We start from the raw sequence: 24,539 nt of genomic DNA on the forward strand, positions 1-24,539 counted from the left end.
AGTCATTAGCACCCTCCTGCCTGGATAAGCATTCGCTGGCACAGCCAACCTAGGCCCATCACGCTGACGTAAATGTCACTGAGACCCTCTGGGGCATGTTGGGATGGTGGGGGGTATACGGTCCCAGCTCAAGCTCTGGAATGACCCACTGGCGTAGAAGTTCAGGCCTGCTGTCACATTCCAGATCAGCAGACCCATTTTCCTGGTGTGGCCTCCGGCCTGGGTTTGCCTTGCCTTGGTGGGCAATCTCTGTTGGCTGCTGCAGCAACAACGATGATCGCTAATACATCTGCTAGTTCTATACTGAAATTCATAGTTGCTCTGGGCTGGGTGTGGGAAGGACAGAGGGAGGGGCTGTCCATAAGGTTATCCATCTCAGGCCCCTCAATCCCTCCCAGCACTCTATTTTCCCATGCATCTAACCTTGGCAATCCATGCCATGTGACTTCTCAATTACTGCATCATCACCTCAGTGGCCATGGGCACTGCCCATGCCCCAGCATGGTTGTCTCTGATATCCCACATATACCATCTCCTCACAGGATGCGGCACAGTGTCTTCTGCACCTCCAGAGCAGTCGCGTAGTCACTGATGTGATCTGCGACTTTAACCTCCCGGACAGCCAACCCCCGCGGATATGGACCCATGATCCTGAGGCCATTGGCAGCAGTATGAGGCAGGCTGGACTCACTGCCCGAGCATTCATCTTGTGCATAAGGGTAGCTGTGCAGAGGTCCTCACTGAGGAACACTTACAGTATAAATACACGTGCACCACCTGGATTGACTACCAGACATGGCATGCCAATCAGACAGACGGTAGTGAGGCATCCTTCTGACTTCCTTGCGGCAAGTGTCCATTGTAGGGAGTACTGCAGAGTTCATGCAGTGTTCAGAGCTGTGTCACACCTACCAAGCTTCCTTGACTGGAGCGACAGCTGCCAGACCTGGTATTGTGATGGTTATTGGGGCTTGGGATGGGAAGTTCCTGGTAAACCATGGAGCAGGGTGAAGGATGCAACATTAGTGGAATTTGAACTGAACCTCATATGCAATTCCTCGGTGGGGGGCTTTCAGCAGGCAGGGAGAATGCTCGCCACGGGAGGCCCAACCCAGTGGTGATTCCTGACCTGAGGACACCTGGCCCAACCCGAGCCACCCAAGTCTCTGCACCATGACAGTGGCTGACCCACCATTTTGCACCCTGGAGGTTGGTGCTCAGTGGTACTCATCTCGCGCTTGTGCTCACAATTGTTGCACCTGAACCACACTTTATACGACCAGTAGTGATTCACATCTGTGTGATATCCCACCAGAGAGATGGGTGCATCCTGGGAGGTAGGACAGTCACGTGCCAAACTCACAAATGACACTGAAATGTAGTCAATCTCATCTAATGAGCTTCATGTCCTTTCTGCATTAGAAAGGGGCTGGGAGAATTGCAAACTGTTTCGCGCCAGGCATGAATTGAATTTTTGGTCTCGCACACTATTCTCCGGGATTGGCATGACCCAAGGTTTTGGGTCAATGATAGTACTCTCTTGAGTTTACAATCAGTAGACTCTGGCCTCTCAAAGTCTCAGAAAAATGTTGAAGTAAGTAGGGTGTAAACAGTTATGCCATTAATTGTTCATTTACTTCTAAGATGAAAGACAGTTGAGGTCAAGAATAGCTAATCTGCAGTTTTGTCTAGATGCATGTTTACTGCATTTCATGTTGCCATGAGGAAGAGGGCAGATGAAGCCAACTTTGAGATCAGGTTACAGGTTTCCCTGCTTCAATGAATTGCATAGGCAGACTTTCTGTATGGTCAGCAGAGAGAAGAGGCTAACTGACTTTGTGAGCTACCATGGCTGGAAATGGGAGGGAGACTGTCTCTTTTCAAACAGAGGAATCCTGCAACCATCTAAGGATTCTGAGAGATTTGTCAAGTAAATAATTTTTGCAACAGACTTTACTGCTGGTGGTGGATTCAAGAAACTCTCCGAAAACTGAGGAACATACCTGGAGATGGTCAGTTAAAGTTACTATTTGGCAAATCAAGGATACAGAAACCACTGAAAGGTAGGAGCAACTGTGGACTGTTTGCTAAAAGGACTGTAATTCCATGGAGAATGTCAAGGGTGATAAGTATAAAAGCGGAATGTTTCTTTATGCAATTTAAAGTACAAGTTGCCTACCAAAAAAAGGGTTTGGTCAATAGTGTTTTTGTTAAAGTTTTAAAACATGAAATCTTGTTTTATTCTTTCAGATAGTATCTGGAAGCTCAAATCTCTTCTTAAAAGTTATCGGAATCTACAGAGATCTTAACATTGAGAACTGGTTTAACCTGCATGCAGGAGATGTTTCTAGCTAGTTTGCCTAAAATTATGTTTGGCATTTTTTTCTTACAGTGGACTCTTTTCATTGCAATAAGGAATGGCTTTGAGCAAGTAAAGTTAAATAGATTGACTGCAGTTCTACTTTGCAAAACAATCAACAAGCTTAGGGTTAACCACCCAAGAACTGAACCTTCCACTCTGCAATATTTATCTTTGAGGTAGAAGGCACAATCACCATTTTAAAGATGAAAAATACTATCAAGGGCATTGAACTTTATGATCAGGTGATTACATAATTCCTACAAAGAGATTGGAGAGGCCAGATCATTCTCTCCAAAAGAAGCGCTTGATGTTATTTAAGAAGTTTTTCTATTACATGAAATTTACATCACTTCATTCAGCCTATTTGGTTAGTCTTCACATGAGCCTTCTCCCAATCTACTCCATTTAGTCTTGAATATTCTTCTATTCCTTTCTCTGTTATGTATTTGTCTGGCTTCCCCTTAAATGCAGTTACACTATTCACCTCAACTACTGCACGTGGAAGAAAATTTTACATCCTGACTCTATTCATAATAAGTTATTTTCATTACTTTCAGTTGTTCATGCAAGGCGAATGCATGTGTTGTTATCTACCTTTGTTTTGCTGTGCTTTTCAATAGATATCGTGCGAGATCTAGAGATCGCGTTTGCCATAGGTGTAAATCATGTAATAGCCACTCAATCTCGCAAAGGCTAAAATGGGATTTCCACCAGCAAAATCACAGCACTAGGTCTTCCCCACCGCTTCATCAGTGATACGATCAGGTTCATGCTCTGCGAGGGTGCAAACTTGATTTCCACGAGTTTTAATAAATTTAAATAAAATTTCAATATAATTAAAGAGCTTGAGTCATAGCACCCACTCACGATGTATCCTCTCTCCCTGGTGGCATGACTTCAAGCTGCCACAAATCACGACTGGTTTTCAAACAGGGGAATGAAAGAACCCCAGTGACAATCTGGAAGGGGGAGATACCCCGATGATCCCAGTTTAGCCCTTGCGAGATTAAGTGGCCATTACATGATTTACACCTATGGTGAACGGGATCTCTAGATCTCGCACGATATCTATTAAAAAGCACAGCAAAACAAAGGTAGATAACACATGCATTCGCCTTGCATGAACAACTGAAAGTAATGAAAATAACTTATTATGAATAAATTCAGGATGTAGAATTTTCTTCCACGTGCAGTAGTTGAGGTGGGGGGGGTGGGTCTCGATTTCTGTGTAGGGAAAGAGGTCCCTGATTGCGGGGGTGGGGGGGGAGTTGGTGGGGGGTTCCTTGTAAGTGGCCTTCAAAGAGGGGCAGAGTGTAACATAGCAAAATTTGCAGAAGATACGAAAATAGGTGGGAAAACTGGCAGTAAAGAGGAGATAAAGATTCTACAGATGGATACAGATAGATTAGGAGAAAGGGCCAAAACTTGGCAGATGGTGTTTTATGTGGGTATGTATGAGGTTATCCATTTTGGCAAAAAAAGGAATATTATTACCTAACCAGAAAGCAGTTTCAAAATGCATCCGGGCAAAGGGATTTGGGTGTCTATGTTCATGAATTGCAGAAAGTCGGTATGCAGGTACAGCATGTAATAAAAAAAGGCAAATGAAATTTATTGCAAAGAAACTGACGTATAAAAATAGATAAGTGCTGTTGCAATTGTATAGGGTGTTGGTGAGACCACATCTGGAGAACCGTGTCCTGTTTTGGTCTCCTTATTTGAGGAAGAATGTGATGGCATTAGAGGAGTTCAGAGGAGGTTCACTAAATTGATTCTGGGGATGAAAGGGTTGATATTATGAGGAGAGATTAAACCGTTTGGGCTTATACTCGCTGGAGTTTAGAAGGATGAGAGGAAATCTGATCAAAGTATAAAGTTTGAAAATGTATTGATAAAGTAAATTTAAACCAAATGTTTCCTCTTGTGAGCCAATCTAGAACAAGAGGTCACAGGCTGAGAGGCAGTAGGTTTAAAACTGAGATGAGGGGGAACTACTTCTTGCAGAGCATGGTGAATTTATGGAACTCACTGCCCCATAAGTAGGGGAGTCTGAACTGTTGAATGGTTTCAAGGAGGAAATATATATATTTCTAATAAAAGGCTTGAAGGGTTGAATTTGCCTACTTCTGCTCCTAATTTTTACATTCCTATTATATAATTTGGGGATTCGAGCACTTCATCCCAGAGGCCCAGCCTTGCCATCATTTTTAGGCAACATAATAAGAATAGTACTCTTAGGCTTCAACAAGGTGACTGTGAACAAGACCAGTGCATGTTTTATTCCCACAATCTGACAAGAGATAGTGCACCAAGTAGACAACCAAGTAGACAATGGTCTGCTAACCACCCAAACCACGTTCTTCTAATTCTGCACCAAAACATCAGAAAATAAATGCAAAATTTGCATGAAAAAGCAACTTTGAATTAAACAGTGACCAAATTAAACTGGGTGTTGAAGATTGTTGACCTTGAAATTCTTTAAAGCGAACACGAGCATTTTAATTTGGCACAACGATTCACCAAGTATTTTCAAACTTATTGTGAAGACTTCTAATATTATATCTTCTCAAGATTGTGACTATGCTGAGGTACAGTCTCAAGTTCCAGCCCTCTCAGACGCCTTTCTATTTTCCATTATGGAGCCTGGAGAGTAAGCCTCACCAAAATGTTCAACTATAGAAGCAACATTGTTCCTCCCTTTGATTTTGATCTAGAAATGCTTTGGTCCTCAAAAAGTTTCAGTGCTCAACTCAGGCATGAATTCCAAGTCTACGAAGACACAAAGTCATTTCGGGCTTAAAATTAATTAATACAGCACCATCAACAGAAATCTAAATCATTGATATCAGATCAAATGTCTTCTTTTATGCTCATATCTTTCTGATTCTATCTAAACCAATCTTATAAAACATTGAATGCCCATGATTTGGCCTCTGATCTTCAGGTAAGCGTTCTCCAAGGCGGCCTTCATGACACACGACAGCGCAGAGTCGCTGAACAGAGACTGATAGCCAAGTGCCGCACACATGAGGATGGCCTCGACCGGAATCTTGGGCTCATGTCACATTATCTGTAACCCCCATGACTTGCCTGAAATTGCAACATCTCACTTACTGTCCTGTCTGCAGACAATACACATCGCTTTAACCTATGTCTAATGCTATCTCCACTCACATTGTCTGCATCTTTAAGACTTAAGGTTAGCTGTAAAGATTCACATTCTAATCAGTATTCTGTAAGCCGTGTGTGCCTCTATGTGCCCTTCTCTGATCAGAACTTTCCACACACCTGACAAAGGAACAGTGTTTCCAAAAGCTTGTGGATTTACTATCAAATAAATTGGTTGGACTTTAACCTGGCGTGTGAGACTTTTTACTGTGTTTACCCCAGTCCAATGCCAGCATCTCCACATCATGACTTTTAGTCAGTCAAAGAATTCACCAAACTTAGCTGTCTCTGTTTGGGATAAAGAACTGAAAGAGAGTACAAGTCTGGCTGGACATGTGAAGCCATAGCGTGATGTTAGTTGTGGGTTCCCAACAGTTGAGTAGGTCCGTAATATGTGAGGATAAGGATAAATCTTCAGTTAACAATGATAACTGAACCCTTACTATGGTTTCACAAGTATCAAAAATGATTCAATTGTTCAGACAATTTGTCTGTTTTATCACTGATTGTATCTTAGCCTCTCAAAATATGAACTAGCAAAACAATGTACATTAATTATTTAGTGCATAAATTTACTGGAGTATATGTTGCAGAGTTAAAGTTTTCAAAGAATTTTAAATAATAAATGTGGCAAAGATTTACCATAATGTCTTCATTTTCATTGTTGACTTAAATCCTTAACTTTGGATGGAGAAATGAAAATAAAAACTACATTCCTTGCATCCTTAATTCACTGTTTAAAGCCAATGAGATATTACTATACTGTTTATCCAAGTAGTAACTAAGGAGCTCAAGTTCTCATAAAAATAATTAGCTCACACCTGCTTTGTAAAGTTATTTTCTTGACCATTTCAGTGTTGTCTCAAAAACATTGTAAACCTGAGGGCAATGCAAATAGTTGGTATGCCACATAAAAAAATTTCTAACTAAAGACTGTGAAGCAATTTAATGAGCTATTAGGATAAAGCACATCTGTGTGAAAACGGAGTATATAATTGTGACTGTAATCTGATAAGATTTTGTCTGATTTCAGAGAGGGTTTGGCAACATTGATGGGGAACATTGGCTTGGACTGGAGAATATTTACAGGCTGACTGCACAGGGAAATTACAAACTATATATTAAATTGGAAGACTGGAATGATAAGAAAGTCTCTGCTGAGTACAGTGCTTTCAGAACAGAGGATGAAGATGATAACTACAGGTTACGAGTTGGCAGCTATCAAGGGAATGCAGGAGACTCATTAATATGGCACAATGGCAAGCAGTTTACAACACTTGACAGAGACAGAGATTCTTACTCAGGTACCATTTTGAAATAGTACTTAACAACTGTGTATAGAAGATATATTTGACAATGTAAATATGAAGTCTAAATATGATGCAAGTTACTCATGATATAAATTAGTTAAATTAGTAGTGAAAGAAACTTATTTGTTTCATTACCCCAAGTCCTTCCTTACATTACACAGACCTTTCTTCTCAAAATGGGTTCTGAAGCATTCGCGGCACTGTGGGACCTGACTCCATTTATATTGGATGACTGATTTCAAAGCATTGGTAACAACAGGATGGAGTGGACAGATTGCTAAAACTGGCAGTAATGCCCACTATGGCACTTTAGAAAACTGCCTGGAGGTGGTTATCTGCTCCTTTAGCGGTCCCACAATATTGTTTATATTCTGATGCTGCCTGAATCATGGTTACCACAGCACAACTACTGCAACGTGAAATGAGCACAAAAGGCATCAGCATGATGAAGTTTCAAAACTATTAGATCAAAAGATGTACACCATTAAAAAAAACTGCAAGCCCAGGCTTGTCAATCCAAAACTTTTAATGGTGAGACTCAGAACTGAAGTGAGCGACTGATTTTCCTACATATTTTAAGAATAAAGGTGTTGACCGTAAATGATTTCCATCTAATTTTGGTGAAACTGAAAATATTTACTAAAATATACACACTCATTGATCAATGATTCATGAGGGTATTATAAATTAATGAAGCACATGGCTCATCTTTACAGTATGGGTTGTTAAAAGGGTTAACAGATAAACTCCTCGTGTCTATGACAACACACATGCATTTGAAAGCCAAATATGCAATTTAGGACTCAGGATATATGGAAAAACAGCATGTTCCATCAGGGGAATTTATGGTTTCAGCATGTTTTGTGGAGAAATCAGTCTGGAAAAGAAATCAAAAGCATTTTTATTTAAGTGCTTGCAACTCTGTACAAGCATCCCACAATTTTCAAAAATACAGCTGTGCATTTGGAGGGCTCATGAAAATAGATTAATAAAGTATAGTTAGGTAATGTAAGGTTTATACACATTTCCTATTGAGCAACAGAACAACATTCAGATCAGCATAACATCTGAAAAGTAGTTGACATGATCAAGTAGTTCTTTTTATCAAGACTGACGGCCAGGTGTTTGTGGATAGCCAAAGTAATGCCAAAAGTATATGCAAAATTAATCACAAAAGCGACATCATGAATTTTAATTAAATGTTAAAGCTAATATTTTGCTGCACATCCCTAAACTGCTGTATTCAAGACTTTAGCCTTGGGTCCCATTCTCTTTGTCTTTTGAGTGTATCTACACTAGCCTTGATATTGAGTTGAACATTTGTAATGCACCCAAGCTAATGAATAGAACAATCTTTCTGTTGCGCTTTAGCTACCAAATGTCATCTAATGCCTCAGAAAAATTCTTACCACATTTCAAACGTGTGCTCAGCTATTCTTTTATAGATATCCTTTATGCATATAGTTCTTGCCTTTTTTGCAATTCTTCTAACTGAGAGAGCCATTAATCTATCACACCTCGTGGTTCTATTCTAAACAGCTCGATTCAATTTCATTTAGCCCAACTTTCTTTTCCCAATTCTACTGATGAACCTTATTCAAACACAAAGAGATTGATCTCAGCAAATAAATTCAAAGTTCTGCAGTGACAAGAAAATGGGAGTTATTCACACTGGTTTTTTGGTGCACCCCAGTCAACACTTAGTGCAATGAAAGAGCCTCCTTGTAAATATTGCTGCCATGAACCTTCCAGACTTGCAACTTGCCAAAATTGGCTGCAGCTGAGCGCTGTTAACAAGGGCAAGCTATATATAAGTGTTAACAATGGATTCACAGTCAGTTTTGCCAGGTAGATGGCGCCACAATGAACAGCACCATGCTTCACAGAGTGAGAGCTGGACTGTCTGCTAGACATCGTGAACTGAGAGGGGGACCATATTGTTCCCCTAAGATGGGTGATGATCCAGAGGTCAGGCTGCCAATGCAATTTGGGAGGCTGTGGCAGCAGCAATGCATCGGCACAGAGGACCAGCGACCAGTGCCACAAGAGGATGAATGACCTGCTTCGGTCAGGAAGGGTGAGTGTCCATCCCACCCTGGCGTCAGTCCTTTCCGTCACACCTGGGACGTCCACGTCAATCCACTCCCTAACACCCCGTGGCCTTCAAACCCAAACCTCAAGCACCTGCTTCCAACACTCTGGCATCCTCCATCACAACCCTAGCCTGCCGAAGCATGTTTCCAACATACACCACCCAACTATCCCCACCATCAACAACACCAACATTTCTGGCCCTTCCAGGCTTACAATTCTCCTTCTGTCTCCACAGGATAAGATAGCCCATTACCGGTGGGAATGGGAGAAGAGATGGGTACCCCAAGCTGCATCTCCTCATTCTCTTTGAGGAAACAGCACTAGAGCTGTCGGGGGTGGCAGCGGAAAGAACAGTGAATGACAGCCAGGTTAGCGTATGTTATGGAAGTCGCAAAAAGGTCCACAAAGTCTTATTATGACATATCTCTAGTGGCATACTGTCCCGATATTTGTCCCTCCCTTGCACTGAGCCATGTGTCCTTTGTTGCAGGAAATGACCTCGCCTTGCCTGTTTGGAGTTGCTGCCCCTCTGCTGCTCTTGGACAACAGCAGTGATGACACCTTGGAGGAAGGCCCCAAGGGATCCTCTGAGGCCAGCACCATACAGTTGACAGAGGCATCAACCATTCAATCCACCAGTGCAGATACAGTCACCATTGTGGGATATGTTACCGGTGATGCTTCTGGGTCACATACTAATGCGCATGACACAACTGCAGATGCACATCAGGTGGAGGCAGGAACGCCAGATATAAGGAATTAGCTGAGCCCAAGCCAGGTGCTAGGCCACTGGGATTCATCATTCTGAAACTGCTGGAGATACATCAACATTGCTGGGGATTACAGGACGGACTGTCAGCAACATTGCAGCAACTGCGAGGCTGTTTAGAGGAGTCCCACAGCCTTCCATCGCAGCAGATGGTGCCACCATTGTGCGGCATCCAAGCAAACACTGCAAGGGTGACCTCTTCAGTGGAAAGCCTGGGTCATGAAATGGTCACCATAAATGGGAGGGTTCAAGGCATGCTCGAGATACAGCAGACAATGCTGAGGGTCTCGGAGCATTCTTGAGATACAGCAGGACATGACTGAGGGCCTCACAGGGATTCTGGAGATGGTGGGCCATGGCTGCAGGCCTTGAGAGCTAGGACCAGTCTCAGAGACCTAAACGCTGAAGAGCTCCAGAGCTTGGCCCAATCTTAGAGTGCTGTCACTGAGGGGCTTCAGAGCTTGACCCAGTTTCAGTGGGCCATTGCTGAGGGCTCGCACACCATGGGGCAGACGCAGTTAGGCCTCCAGGACTGGCAGAGCCAAGGGGCTTCTGGAGCTCATTCCAGCTGCCCCTGTGTCCAATGAAGTGTCCCAGGGGCCTATGGGCACTCCAAGGGAGGAGCAAGGGCTAGAGCCCATGCCGGGGCCTTGCACCTGGGATGCCAGCTGTCCTCAGGTCTTCTGATGAAGCATCTCATGGGTAGTGGGCTGATCAGCGTGGCACAGATACATCTGTGACACCCAAAAGTTGGCTAGTGCCCTTCAAGTCCCAGCCACCTTGGGGATGCCCACCATGAGTATCACAGGCCATGGGGCGTGGAATGCTCCACTTCTGAAGTACATCTTGGAGGACAGCTAGACATAGCAGTAGGCCACATAAAATTAAGCCATTTTCAGGTCACCAAGAGGGCAGGGGAGAAGGACTGCACTAGTAACGGTTAGATTATTAGGTACTGTTAAGAATCACATAAATGTTATTGCGCTGTTAAGAATAAGTAATAAATGTTATTGCATCCCACAGCTGTGACTAATCTGTCTGTGATCCGCCTCCCACAGGGATGACTGTACCCCAGCTGTACACATAAAGGCGCAGAGTCGTGCTGCACGATAAAAGCCCTTCGGCCCACCAAGTCTGTAACTAAAGCTCCCAGATGTGGTGGGTGGTGGGGATGGGAGCTCCTGAGTTCCACACCTGCTATAGGGTGAGCCTTGCTGAAGAGGGCCTCCGTCATCGCTCTGCCCTGCCGGAATCTTGCTACCACTGCCTGCCCTCCATCCTCCTTGGCCTCTTCCTCCACATCCTCCTAGGCCGCCTTGTTCTCAGTGGTACCACCACGTTGCTCTCCTCCTCCTCCTCCAGGATGTCTTCCTACTGCTGTTGTCAGGTTGTGACGTGCACAGCAGACCATAATGATGCGGGAGACTCCCCTGTACTGGAAGGCACCACCAGAGCAGTTCAGGCAGTGGGACCACATCTTCAGGAGTTCAATGCACTGCTTGATGATGAACAGCAATGGCAGCGAGGGCCTCCTTTAGCATGTCTCCAAATTGTCCATCATTCAGGACCTCAGCTGGTATATCTTGTCCCCCATTGGACAGTCCAAATGCCTTACTACAACAGAAGGTCTTGAGCAGTCCAATAACACTCTGAGGTTGCAATACATTCGTCAAAACAATTATACATTTCTCAAGTTTGCTTCTTCCACCTGTCCAGTAGTTATGAGCCAGTTATTAGTACAAGTCAATCGCTGTTAACAATTGTCAAAAAGATCCACAAAGTCTTATTATGACATATCTCAAGTGGCATACTGCCCCGATATTTGTCCCTCCCTTGCACCGAGCCATGTGTCCTTTGTTGCAGGAAAAGACCTCGCCTTGCCTGTTTGGAGTTGCGGCTCTTGGACAACAGCAGCGATGTCATTTACCTTAGACAATAGCATTCTACCCTCTGACATCATGGGTTTCATTGGTCCGTAGAATCCGGAAGCTTTTTCCCCCTGTAGCTTAGCAACCCCAGATGCTTAACTAAAAGGTCAAAGTTATTGTTTCCACCAATTCTCATTAATGTCAATGGCCGAACCAGACTGCTAAAATTCTCACGTTTGAGAACTATAATAATAATCATAGAATCTACAGTGCAGAAGGAGGCCATTCGGCCCATCAAGTCTGTACTGACAACATTCCCACCGAGCTCCTATACCTGTAACCCTGCTAACCTCCCTGACACCACGGGGCAATTTAGCACGGCCAATCAACCTAACCAGCACATCTTTGGACTGTGGGAGGAAACCAGGGCACCCGGAGGAAACCCACGCAGACATGGAGAGAATGTGCAAACTCCAGACAGATAGTGATCTGAGGCCAAAATTGAAGCCAGGTCCCTGGTGCTGTGAGGCAGCAGTGTTAATCACTGTGCCACCATGCTGCCCTTCAGTCAGAATATTTATCTGCCAATAGAAATAATTGCATTTCTAGAGCACATTTTACAACCTCAGGCCATCCACATCACACCATTGCTAATTATACCATTTGAACTTTTGACAGTATTGTAATGTAGAAAACACGGGAGCTCACTATCTTATCAGGACATTTGAACAGCCCTATTCAGAAAGTGGCTTTGGGAACCAAACTATTTGTAACTCTTGCTGATAAAACAATGCACATTCTGTGGTCTCATTGTTCTAAAGAATGTGGTCCTGTCTGTTAAGGCTTCATCCCATCATCGCTCACAGCAGATTGCTTTTGGCTAAAGTGTACAATTACTTTAAAAATACAGCTAATACATTTTAAAATACCAAAATACATATTTAAATCAGAAATACTTGTTCAAATCTAATATTTATGTAAATCATTTACTGTGTTCATACCGTTTTCATGTAGACAGTTCCCCTGTTAGGCTGAGTCTAATCTGAGCCACATTTCAGTTATTGCTAGTATTTTGTAAGCATCTTAAATCCCTGATTATCTGAAATTTCTTTTAACTCAATATGAATTTCTCCAACAGGCTGGTCCTCAAAGAGACCAGTAATGTCCGAGCTCCTAAGGATGTTGCTATCGTGTACACTTCTTGGGTGGCGTGTACACACCTGCATGATATTCATCCTGCAGTTACACACAAATTGCATGTTCAGGAGTGGAACCCCTTTCTAATGAGGAAGTGCAGTACCTAGTCATGCAGGGACTGCTGGGCAACATGCAGGCCATCTACAGCCCCCTTCACATGGGGCATCCCGGCAATAACAGCGAAGCCTACAGCTGAGTTTCCTGTTGAGCCCAGCCCTCATCATAGTGAACGTAATTGCCAGGGCATCCATCATCTCATGGATATACCTGTGCACAAAGGGCTGTGAAATGCCACAAAGGTCTCCACCAAAGGCCTGGAAGGACCTGATGGCATAGAAGTTGAGGGCCACCATGACCTTCACTGCCACAGGGAGTAGGTGTCCCCCTGTCCCATGAGGTGGCACACTGTCTCTTTGCTTAGATGCAGTCTGCCGAGGGTCTTGGCATCCATCAGCCCATCGAAGGACATGCGGAGCCAACATGTCCTACGTCTCTGTCACCCCTGTACAGTGGCACCCACATGGACTAACAGGCAGCCACATCCTGGCCCCGACCGGCGACCCTCTGTCCTTGTTGCAGAGGGAGAGAGAGAGAAAACAAACTGAGAGAAACAGTTAGTAAGGTTATCCATCCTGGGCCCTCAATCCCTCTCAACAACCGGTGTCCCCATGAGTCTGGACACCAGGATGTCATGTGCCACCTCAATGGGTTACCTACCGTTGATGTGGATATGCCGGCGTTGGACTGGGGTAAACACAGTAAAAAGTCTGACAACACCAGGTTTCAGTCCAACCGATTTATTTGATTGTAAATTCACTAGCTTTCGGGTTAGCTCCTTCATCACCTGACGAAGGGGCTAACCCGAAAGCTAGTGAATTTACTATCAAATAAATCGGTTGGACTGAAACCTGGTGTTGTCAGACTTTTTACTGTGTTTACCTACCATTGACACATCTGTGTCACCTGATGAAGGGGCTAACCCGAAAGCTAGTGAATTTACTATCAAATAAATCGGTTGGACTGAAACCTGGTGTTGTCAGACTTTTTACTGTGTTTACCTACCGTTGACACATCTGTGGCATGGCAAGCTGGTAAGGGTGGAGAGGCACCTTTATGACCATCACAAGATGAGTTCCAATCGAAGGCAGTACCACAGAATCCATGCAGTGTGAGAAATCATGTTAAAGGTTGCAAAGTTCTCTTGATTGGGGCAACAACTGCCAACCCTGGTTCTTATTACTGTTTGTGGGATCTGGGATGGAATGTCTGCTGTCAGCCATCTGGCAGGGCAACCTGAGTGATATTCCTGGGGTTGGTAGTCAGCCAGTGGCCAGGGAAAATGCACACAATGCAAGGCCCAAACTAGTGGCAATCCCTGACCTGAGGACCCTAAGCCAACATGAGCCCTCCAAACTCCTGCACCCATGCAAGCCCCCCACCCCATCCCACAACATGGCCGTGGCTGAGAATCGCCCCCACATTTCAGGTGTTGGTGTTCAGTGGTACTCACTTCTTCCCTTCTCCTTGTTACTGCTACACCTAATCCAGACTTTTATGGTGCATCTGTGGTTTGCGCCAGTGCAATGTCATGCTGGAGAGATGGGAATTGCCCAGGAGGGGGGAAGCAGCCATACCGTAATAGCCATAATCCATTCAAATGCATGCTGATAAGTTTCACGCCCATTTTGGACGCCAAGTGGTTTGAGCCAGAAAATTGTGACTGGGAAGATACCAAACTGCTTGATGCCAGGCACAAAACTAATTTTTAGCATCACATTATTTTGTGGTCTCACCAAACTACTCAATGGGTGCAGCGCACTGGTAAGATCACACCCAAAATAACTTCCTATCACATTAATTCAAAGTTAATTGGCTATCATAGGTGTAATGCAAATTAACCATGTAATAAGTAAATATTTGAAATATGAAGTTTGGAACCTCTCTAAAGCCTGTGATCTTGATAACAAACAAATATTCATCTTGAAATTTCCTTGGTAGATCTTCCATTGAATTCCACATGGAGAATAAGAATCAATTATACTATATAGGTGTAGCAGGATTAGAAGACAATAGATAATTGAACCAGGTCCCACAGATTTGTTCCCATTTTAAAATCATACACTCAGTTCTTCAGTTTTACATAAAACTTCAGTTTTTTTAATTTATAATTAAATGCGTTTTTAAAGGATACTTGTAGACATGACATGTGTTCTTTCTCAAATAGGCAAGATCTTATGGAATTATTCAAAGAAGAGTTCCCGCTGGTGCTGTGCTCAATTGCTTAATGAACAACACTAAAACAGATTATTTGCTTATTGTCAAGCAGACATTGGCAGGATTGCTTTGGCAGGAACATGTATATAAACTTTCTATTCCTTCCTTAGGTAACTGTGCTCATTTCCACAAAGGTGGCTGGTGGTACAATGCTTGTGCACACTCTAATTTAAATGGAGTGTGGTATCGTGGAGGTCATTATCGCAGCAAGTATCAAGATGGAGTTTACTGGGCTGAATTTCGAGGGGGTTCCTACTCTCTGAAAAGTACGGTAATGATGATCAAGCCTGAATAGCACTGTCAAGAAGATGTCACATACCCCCAGGGGATACAACTATGAAAACATAGTATCAAAATGTAAGATTCTTTCAAATGCAGGCCATGTACTTTGTTAAGGAAGCATTTTGTTTAACAATATTGAAAAATCACTTGACATTGCACCTACATATATGGTTTCATTACCTTTTAAAAAGCTACAGGAAAAAGCAAGGGTCCATGTGGCATTATTATGTACATCTGTATTCAATGCTCACTAGTACTGTTGAACAACTAGCATCCTAAAGAAAACACTCATTTCTTACACAGGAAGTCATTAGATGTGTGCCACAAGTTTAACCAGATTACATTGTAACCCAACAAAAAACAGTTATAACTAATAGTTGGATGTATATTAATGTTGTATTTTGTTATAACAGACAATTGTTTGTTTAATAATCTGCTGTCAGATGTATCAGCTTTATTTTTAAGAACATTTGGGGAATCCACAATACTTTATTTTAATGCTGAAAATATTGAGGCTAGATTGAAATAAATATTTTAAATTAAATCTACATGCATCAAAGTTTAATTTTAATAGAAAAGGAATGCAGAAGTTCTCAGATTAGATAGAAAGTTTTAAAATCTCAGGATCAAAACAGCCTTCTATTCTCATTTAGATTAAAATGTTAAAATAGAAGTAAGTTTAAATGTACAACCCTCATCAAAAGACATATTCTCATTATTCTATTTGGACATTTATTGCTATCATCAAAAACATGGAGCAGTTTTTACATTGAAAATGCATCTCTTAAGGAACAATTACTTTGCACTCAGTCAATTTCTGATAGCAGCAAAAGTGTTGATTTAAATTAAAACTGCAGAACACAAACAGCGTCTTGTGGTACTACACACCAGCAATCATAACTGGAGAATAATGGAGCAAGTTACAGAGAAAAGTTTGACAAAATTGGTGCTGTAGTTGCTGAATTGCTCTTTATATATGTGGCTTGACTGAGAAAGTTGGTGATTTTCTCCCCTTAATGCCAAACGTGTTCCAGGAAAAGCTGTGATTTTCTGCTCTGCTGTGAAAACACCATCTTTCTGACTCAGTAAAGTCTGACAGAAGAATATTGCTGCATTTCATGCCAAATTTAAATTTGGAGCAAACATTACTTCTGAAAACATCTATTAAGTAATGTCTTAAGTCATAAAGTCTCAATGTCTTAAATCATAAAATCTTAATGCCTTAAATCCTAAATTAAAAAGCAATATTCTAAGGGTTTTTTTTAAAGTAAAATTCATTCTTAAATCTGTTTTCCTTCAAAAGATGGTCAAAATATGCGTGTTTAAAATAATGCAGATCTATAAAAGCATAAAAGTTCACAGAAACGCAACTATCAATTGGTCATCCAAAGGATTATTGGAGCAGTGGGTTATCTTTATTTATTTAACAATACAAAATCCAGGAGTTAAAAACTGGCTATTTGGCCCATCAAAGCTTGTTTCTTCTACACTCTTTAGCATACATAATTTTGAACGACCTTTGTGCTTTTTGTTTCTTTGGGAGTTTACTATCGTGGGAGTTTACTATAACTTTCCTTCAACATGGAGAAATCTGGCAAATGAATACAAAATTGTACCATTGTTTTTGAGAGAAGTTTTCATTACCTGCATTAAATTTATTTTCCGTTGATATAATTAAGCTAGAACCAACTGGCATAAAGTTAAAATATTCCTGTTTCATTTGAGATATGGTATGTCATGTATACACACCCTGACAAGATTATTTTCTAATCTTCTCTCATAGTTTATCTGCTTTAAACCTGTGACTAGAGTTTTGACTTGTTTGATACTTTCATCAATGTTCATACATCTTTCTTCAGGCAGGATGGCTAGAATTGAAGATGGTAGCTCAATGAACTGCAAAGCTCCAACATAATGTACGAGAGTGAAAACATGTGTACTATTGACTAAGTAATATCTTTCTATTCATATTTTAGTTGCTTTGCCCAGTCATCTGAGCATTGAAATTGGTGAATCCAACAGCAATTTAAGGTCCTTTTCCCATACCAAACGTGGGCACATTCACTGTGATATTGCGATGCACGTAGTTTCAATAAGGTTGAAATTACTGGGAAGATTAAAAACACAAATATCATGGGAGTTTATTATAACTTTCCTTCAACAAGGAGAATTCAGCATACTTAATGTTGAAAATCCAATTAATCAGAGCAGATTTGACAAGGCATCTTTGGTCATTGCTCCAATGCCACAATGGTTCTCCACATATAATCAAAAAGGCAAATGAAATGTTGGCCTTTGTATCTGGAGGAAAAGAATACAAGAGGGCAGAAATCATTCCATAGCTGCATCAAGCCCTAGTTAGGCCACACCACTATTATGAACAGTACTGGTCACAATTCCTTAGAAAATACACATTGGCCTTGGAGGAAGAGCAGCATAAATTTACCAGAATGATGCCATAACTCCAAGAGTTAATTATGAAGAGAGATTACACAAACTAGCAACATAAAAGATTAAGGATGACTTGATTAAAGTTTTCAAGAATTTAAGGGACACATATAATGTAGAGAGTTATAAACAAATTCTAATCACTGGGAGACTAGGACTAGTGACAATAGTTAAAACACAAGAACCATAACTTTTGGAAGTGAAGTAAGAAAACCCATTCTACACAAATGATGGCAGCAGTTTTGGTACTCTCATATTCCTTATGTTCATTCATGGGATGTAGACATCACTGGCTGGGCCAGCATTTGTTGCTCATCACTGAGGGCATTTAACAGTCAACCACTTTGCTGCAGATCTGGAGTCAAATATAGGACAGACTAGGTAAGGTCGACAGATTTCCTTCTCTAAAGGACATTTGTGAACCAGATGGGTCTGAACAACAATCGACAATGGTTTCACGGTCATCATTAGACTTTAATTCAATTTTTTTTATTGAATTCAAATTTCACCATGTGCCATGGTGGGATTTGAACCCAAGTCCAACAGCAATACCCTGGATCTCTGGATTACTAGTCCAGCAACAATACCACTATGCCACTGCCTCCCCCACTCAAATGATAATTGATGCTATATCAACTGTTGATTTTTAAACTGAGATTGACAGGTTTTAAACAAAGGTATTAAGGGATAATGGGCAAAAACAGGTATATAGGCAAAGACAGGTAGATGGAGGTAGGCTGCATGACATGATATCACTGAATGAAGAAATAGGCTTGAGGGGCTAAATGGACTACTTCTTTCTCTGTTTCTCTACTTGCAGTACAATATAATTCTGGCCAAAGATCATTTTTTAAAAGTCCCATTATGCCTTCCTTCTCTTTTCCTCACTAAAAGATCATAATACAGACAAAACATAGAATGGTGATAATGTTTCGATGGTGTTTGGTAATGCAAGTATCTAAATAAATTCCCGAACAAACTTAGGTCAGCATCCAGTGGTGGAGCACACGCTTTGCATTTACTGCTATTTTGCTAATCTAGATAACAATGAGCTGATACATACATTATATAAACTTCATCAATCCAGCTTTTTCCTTCATTCCAGTTTGCCCTCTCAGCATTCAGCACCACTTCATCCTCCCTGCTATTTTTCCACAGTTATACATGCTATGAAGCGGAGATTGATCGCTTCTCCGAGAACTAACATCTAACCACTCAAACAGGAGTACCTTGCCTCATAATCTATTAAAAGTGTGTGAGTAGTAGTGTGAGCTGCTCTTCAGCAACTTTTAGTGGTTAAATCAAAATAACTACCTGAGATTCTCTTTGTAAAATCAACAAGTAACAGTGAACAGGTTAACCAAACTATTAACAAACCAAATAAAACATTACTCTAATGGAATGTTGTTTAGATAAATACACTTCCCACTTATTAACAATAAAAAATCTTAGTCAGTCTCTAAATTAAGAACATAAGAAATAGGAGCAGGAGTAGGCCATCTAGCCCTTCAAGCCTGCTCCGCCATTCAATAACATCATGGCTGATCTGAAGTGGATCAGTTCCACTCTCCCGCTTTCTCCCCATAACCCTTAATTCCCTTGTCTGTCAAAAACCTATCTACCCGTGACTTAAATATATTTAGCGAGGTAGCCTCCACCACTTAACGGGCAGAGAATTCCAGAGATTCACCACCCTTTGAATGAAGAAGTTCCTCCTCAACTCTGATCTAAACTGCCCTCCCCCTTATCTTGAGGCTGTGCCCTCTAGTCCTGCTATCCTTTCTAACATAAGAACATAAGAAATAGGAGCAGGAGTAGGCCATCTAGCCCCTCGAGCCTGCCCCGTCATTCAATAAGATCATGGCTGATCTGATGTGGATCAGTTCCACTTTCCCGCTTTCTCCCCATAACCCTTAATCCCCTTGCCTACCAAAAACCTATCTACCCGCGTCTTAAATATATTTAGCGAGGTAGCCTCCACCACTTCAACGGGCAGAGAATTCCAGAGATTCACCACCCTTTGAGTGAAGAAGTTCTTCCTCAACTCCGTTCTAAACTGCCCTCCCCCCTTATCTTGAGGCTCTAGTCCTGCTGTCCTTTCTGAGCGGGAAGAACCTCTCAGCCTCTACCCTATCCTTCCCCTTCATCATCTTATACGTCTCTATAAGATCCCCCCTCATCCTTCTAAACTCTAACGAGTACAAGCCCAGTCTATTCAGCCTCTTTTCATAATTCAACCCCCTCAACTCCGGTATCAGCCTAGTGAACCTCCTCTGCACTCCCTCCATGGCCAAAATATCCTTGCACAAGTGCGGCGACCAAAACTGCACACAGTACTCCAGCTGCGGCCTCACCAGTGCCCTGTACAGTTGCAGCAAGACCTCCCTACTTTTATGTTCAATCCCCCTCGCTATGAAGGCCAGCATCCCATTTGCCTTCCTGACCACCTGCTGCACCTGTAGGCTGGGTTTTTGCGACTCATGCACAAGGACCCCCAGGTCCCTCTGCACCGTAGTATGTTGCAGCTTTTCGCCCCTTAAATAGTAGTCCCTCCTACTATTATTCCTGCCAAAGTGGATAACCTCACACTTGCCAACATTGTATTCCATCTGCCAGATCCTCGCCCACTCGCTTAGCCTATCTAGATTCCTCTGCAGACTTTCTACACCCTCCGCACAATTTGCTTTTCCACTTATCTTTGTGTCATCAGCAAATTTCGACACCCTACACTCAGCTCCCTCCTCCAGATCATCTATATAAATGGTAAATAGCTGAGGCCCCAGCCCCGATCCCTGCGGCACTCCACTAGTCACCAACCACCAATCAGAATAGCATCCACTGATACCAACTCTCTGCTTCTGATTAGACAACCAATCCTCTATCCACTCTAACACCTTACCCCCAACTCTGTGCACCCTAACCCTCTGTAGCAACTTTTTATGAGGCACCTTATCAAACGCCTTTTGAAAATCTAAAAAGACCACATCCACCGGGTCCCCTCTGTCTACCGCCATAGTCACAACCTCATAGAAATCCAATAAATTTGTCAAACACAACTTCCCCTTAACGAATCCGTGCTGCGTCTGCTCTATCAAACCATTCCTTTCTAGGTGCCTCGCTATCTCTTCTTTGATGACGGATTCAAGCATTTTTCCAACTACAGACGTTAAACTAACCGGCCTATAATTCCCTGCCTTTTGTCTGCTACCTTTTTTAAACAGCGGCGTAACATTAGCCGTTTTCCAATCTTCCAGCACTTCCCCAGAATCCAGCGAATCTTGGTAAATAATTACTAAGGCATCCACTATCACCTCTGCCATTTCCTTCAGAACCCTGGGATGCATTCCATCTGGTCCTGGGGACTTGTCCACCTTCAGTCCCATTAGTCTATCAAGTACTACCTCTCCAGTGACAGTAATCGCATTCAGGCCCTCAACTCCTACCATCCTTCTATCTTTAATATCTGGCAAACTATTCGCGTCCTCCTCCATGAAGACCGAGGCAAAAAAACTTATTTAAGGCCTCAGCCATTTCCTCATTTCCCACCACTAAATCCCCCCTCTCATCCTCTAAGGGTCCAACATTCACTCTAGCCAGCCTCCTCCTCTTTATATATTTGTAAAAACTCTTACTGACCTTTTTTATATTTAGTGCTAGTTTAGCTTCATAGTCTATCCTTCCTTTCTTTATCAACTTCTTCGTCATTCTTTGGTGATTTTTAAACCTTTCCCAATCTTCTAATCGCCCACTACTTTTAGCCACTCTGAACGCATCAGCTTTTAATTTAATACTCTATTCCTTCAATAACCACGGCTGGTTATCACTTCTCCTACAGTCCTTCTTTACCATCGGAATATATTTCTGCTGAGTACCGAAAAAGATCTCCTTAAAATACTCCACTGTTCCTCAGCTATCCTACCAACCAACCTGCACCCCCAATCTACATTTGCCAATTCCTCTCTCATCCTATCGTACTCCCCTCTGTTCAAACAGAGGACACAGGTTCGGGACCCTACTTTCTCATCCTCCATCTGCGTCAAAAACTGAACCATTCAATGATCGCTCGTCCCAAGAGGATCCCTCACAATAAGGTCTCTAATTCTACCTGCCTCGTTACACAACACCAGATCTAAGATAGCTCGTTCCCTCGTAGGTTCCGTCACACACTGTTCAAGGAAACTATCCCGACAGCATTCCAAGAACTCTTCCTCAAGCCCACCACGTCCGGCTTGGGTCAACCAATCAACATGCAGATTAAAATCCCCCATAATTATCGCCATTCCATTTCTGCACGCATCATTTATTTGCTTGTTTATAGCCCACCCCACCTCTAAGTTATTATTTGGGGGCCTATAGACCACACCCACCAGCGTCTTCCCTTACTATTACAACTAGGTTTGTCGTCTTCCAGACTCCTCTGTCTTCTTCTGTTTTCTTCACTATCAAGTGAGTGTCTTCCTTTCAAGACATAAATGCAGCTATGAGAACCAGCCAGTCTCTCTCTCTCTCTCTTTCTGAGAACTAAACGAAGCTGTCATTGGGCAGGTGCTCTCCTTCCAAATGAGACAGGTTTGTCTCACTAACTGCCCCTCCTTCTCTTATACCCCTGATATCATCTCAATATTTCCCACAATAGGATTAGTTCTCTGGTTACCAAAACATCAATTTCAAATCTGACAGGTTGCTGATATTTAAGTGCCTAATTTAATCTGATTGGCTAAAATTTAAAACAGCTTATTGTCTTGGCAACACTACTATATGGCCTTTGATACAATGTTTCATTTTGGCTCTCAGTATACTTGCATTATTTCAAAAACTGTAAGCATGATGAACTATCATGAAATGATGGCTTAATTTTTTTTCTTTTAAACTTGCAATCAAGCATCCGCAAAAACATTTTCATGATCCACAACATGTACGATTTGTAAATTACATGCTTGTAACATGAGACTCCAACAAAATAATCTGGTGTTCTTGTCTTTAAATCTTTCCAGAAATGTCAAAGGATTGTGGTTGTCTCTGATGCATTGTTTGTAACGTGAACATTACAATGTTGTATGGCCATTACTAAACTCAATAATTTCTTTTCAATTGTGGGATATTTTGTCTGGTGAATATTGAGTTTTTTCGAAAAATAGCTGATTGGCCTTTCAATTTCACAACCTTCCTCCTGTAACAACATAGCTCTAACTCCTGCATCGCTGGCGTCGATGGCGACTTTGAATGGTTTCAAAAAATTTGGTGTGGCTAAAACAGGCGTGGTGGTTAACACTGCTTTCAAATTTTCAAATGCCTCCTGGTATTGTTTTGTCCACCAAAATTTTGTGTTCTTTTTTAACAAATCCGTCAATGGTGTCACTACGTTACAAAAGTTTGGTGCAAGTTTCTTGTAGAATCTGCTCAAAAATCGTAGCACTTCCTTCTTTGAGGATGGTCTTGGAAATTCCTCACTGGCCTTTGTCTTCACGTTTCTTGGTGTCATCCATTCATATCCAACATTGTACCCTAAGAATGTCATTTCTACCTTCGCAAATTCTATTTTTGCCAAGATTACAACCAACCTAAACTTCCATAGTCTCTCAAAGAGCTCTGCCAAAGGTTCCATGTGATCTTTCCATGAACGCCTAAAGATCACTAAGTCATCTATGTAGACAGCACAATTGGTCAATCCTGCAACAATTCTGTTCATGACCCTTTGAAAAGTGGCTAGTGCATTTTTCATCCCAAAGTTGATATAGTTAAATTGATATAGCCCATGTGGGGTTACAAAAGTAGAAACTGCGTTGCTGTCTCTCACAAAGGTACTCGCCCCTAACTGCAAAGTAAGTCCAACTTTGTGTTGTAAGTAGCTTGTCCTACTTTTTCCACATAATCATCCAACATTGGAATTGGGGAGAAATCAGATTCCAATGACCTTCCGATAATCTACACAGAATCGTTGAGTGCCATCACAATCGGCAAACTTCACTGGCTTTGACTTGGCTCTACGATGTCTTCTTGTAGCATCGTTTCCAATTCCTTCTGAGCCTGCACTGCTTTGAAAGGATTAAGCCAATATGGGTGTTGTTTTATCAGAATAGCATTCCCTATGTCAACCGCATGTAGTATATCATTAGTCCTCCCCATTCTATTTCTACTTTGGTCCTCATAACACTGTAACAAGTGTTTCAATTCAGTTCTCTATTCCTGGACAGATAGCTCACTACTCTATTCCACTTCTTAAAGACTTCTTCATTATTCAATTTATTCTGAGGCACATCAAAATCCAAATCATCTGGATTTGAGTCCTCAATCTCAGTGGCAGTAGTAATACCTGTTTCTCTGGTTCCCTTTCCCTGTCATAGTCCTGTTTTAGCATGGTCACATGACATACCTGACCTTTTTTTTCTTATCTGGCATCTTTACCAGATAATTCACCTGACTTAACTTCTTAATCTGATAGGGACCATAGACCATGTTTTGAAGGGATCACCTATCACTGGTAATAGAAACAATATTTTACCCCCACAGGCAAACATACGACTTTTAGATTTCTAATATGCTTCTTGTTTCATTAGGTGCTGGGCCATGTTCAAATGTTGTCTCGCTAATTCACCCACTCTGTTTATCTTTCTCTCACCTCATTTGGAGCATCTCTAATAGCAAATAATATAAAGGGGATACCTTTATCCCAATCAGCTGGGTAATCCTGGCAATAAGCCCTCAACATGATGCCACCTTTTCAGTGCTCCCTGGGATTCAGGTTGGTATGCACCTGATATAAAGCA

At 42.0% G+C, this 24,539-nt stretch overlaps 2 protein-coding genes across 6 annotated transcripts in view; one reads left to right on the top strand and one right to left on the bottom strand.

Moving 5' to 3' along the window:
• Positions 1-17,458, top strand: part of LOC145347974 (angiopoietin-related protein 1-like) — a 71,810-nt gene extending 54,352 nt beyond the window's left edge. For 2 of the 3 annotated variants that reach the window (XM_080196007.1, XM_080196006.1), the window contains 2 exons: positions 6,564-6,834; positions 15,153-17,458. In XM_080196007.1, coding sequence (XP_080052133.1) covers positions 6,564-6,834; positions 15,153-15,337 — 456 coding nt within the window. In that variant the 3' untranslated portion in view covers positions 15,338-17,458. Of the gene's footprint in view, positions 1-6,563; positions 6,835-9,169; positions 9,303-9,424; positions 10,246-15,152 lie in introns of those variants that run through there. The other variant, XR_013887884.1, reaches the window with a different exon arrangement.
• Positions 1-24,539, bottom strand: part of ralgps2 (Ral GEF with PH domain and SH3 binding motif 2) — a 359,688-nt gene that overhangs the window by 201,043 nt on the left and 134,106 nt on the right. The window lies entirely within an intron of this gene.

This window comes from Carcharhinus amblyrhynchos, chromosome 9, assembly GCF_965287045.1.
Source record: "Carcharhinus amblyrhynchos chromosome 9, sCarAmb.v2.hapA, whole genome shotgun sequence".
Taxonomy (NCBI): domain Eukaryota; kingdom Metazoa; phylum Chordata; class Chondrichthyes; order Carcharhiniformes; family Carcharhinidae; genus Carcharhinus; species Carcharhinus amblyrhynchos.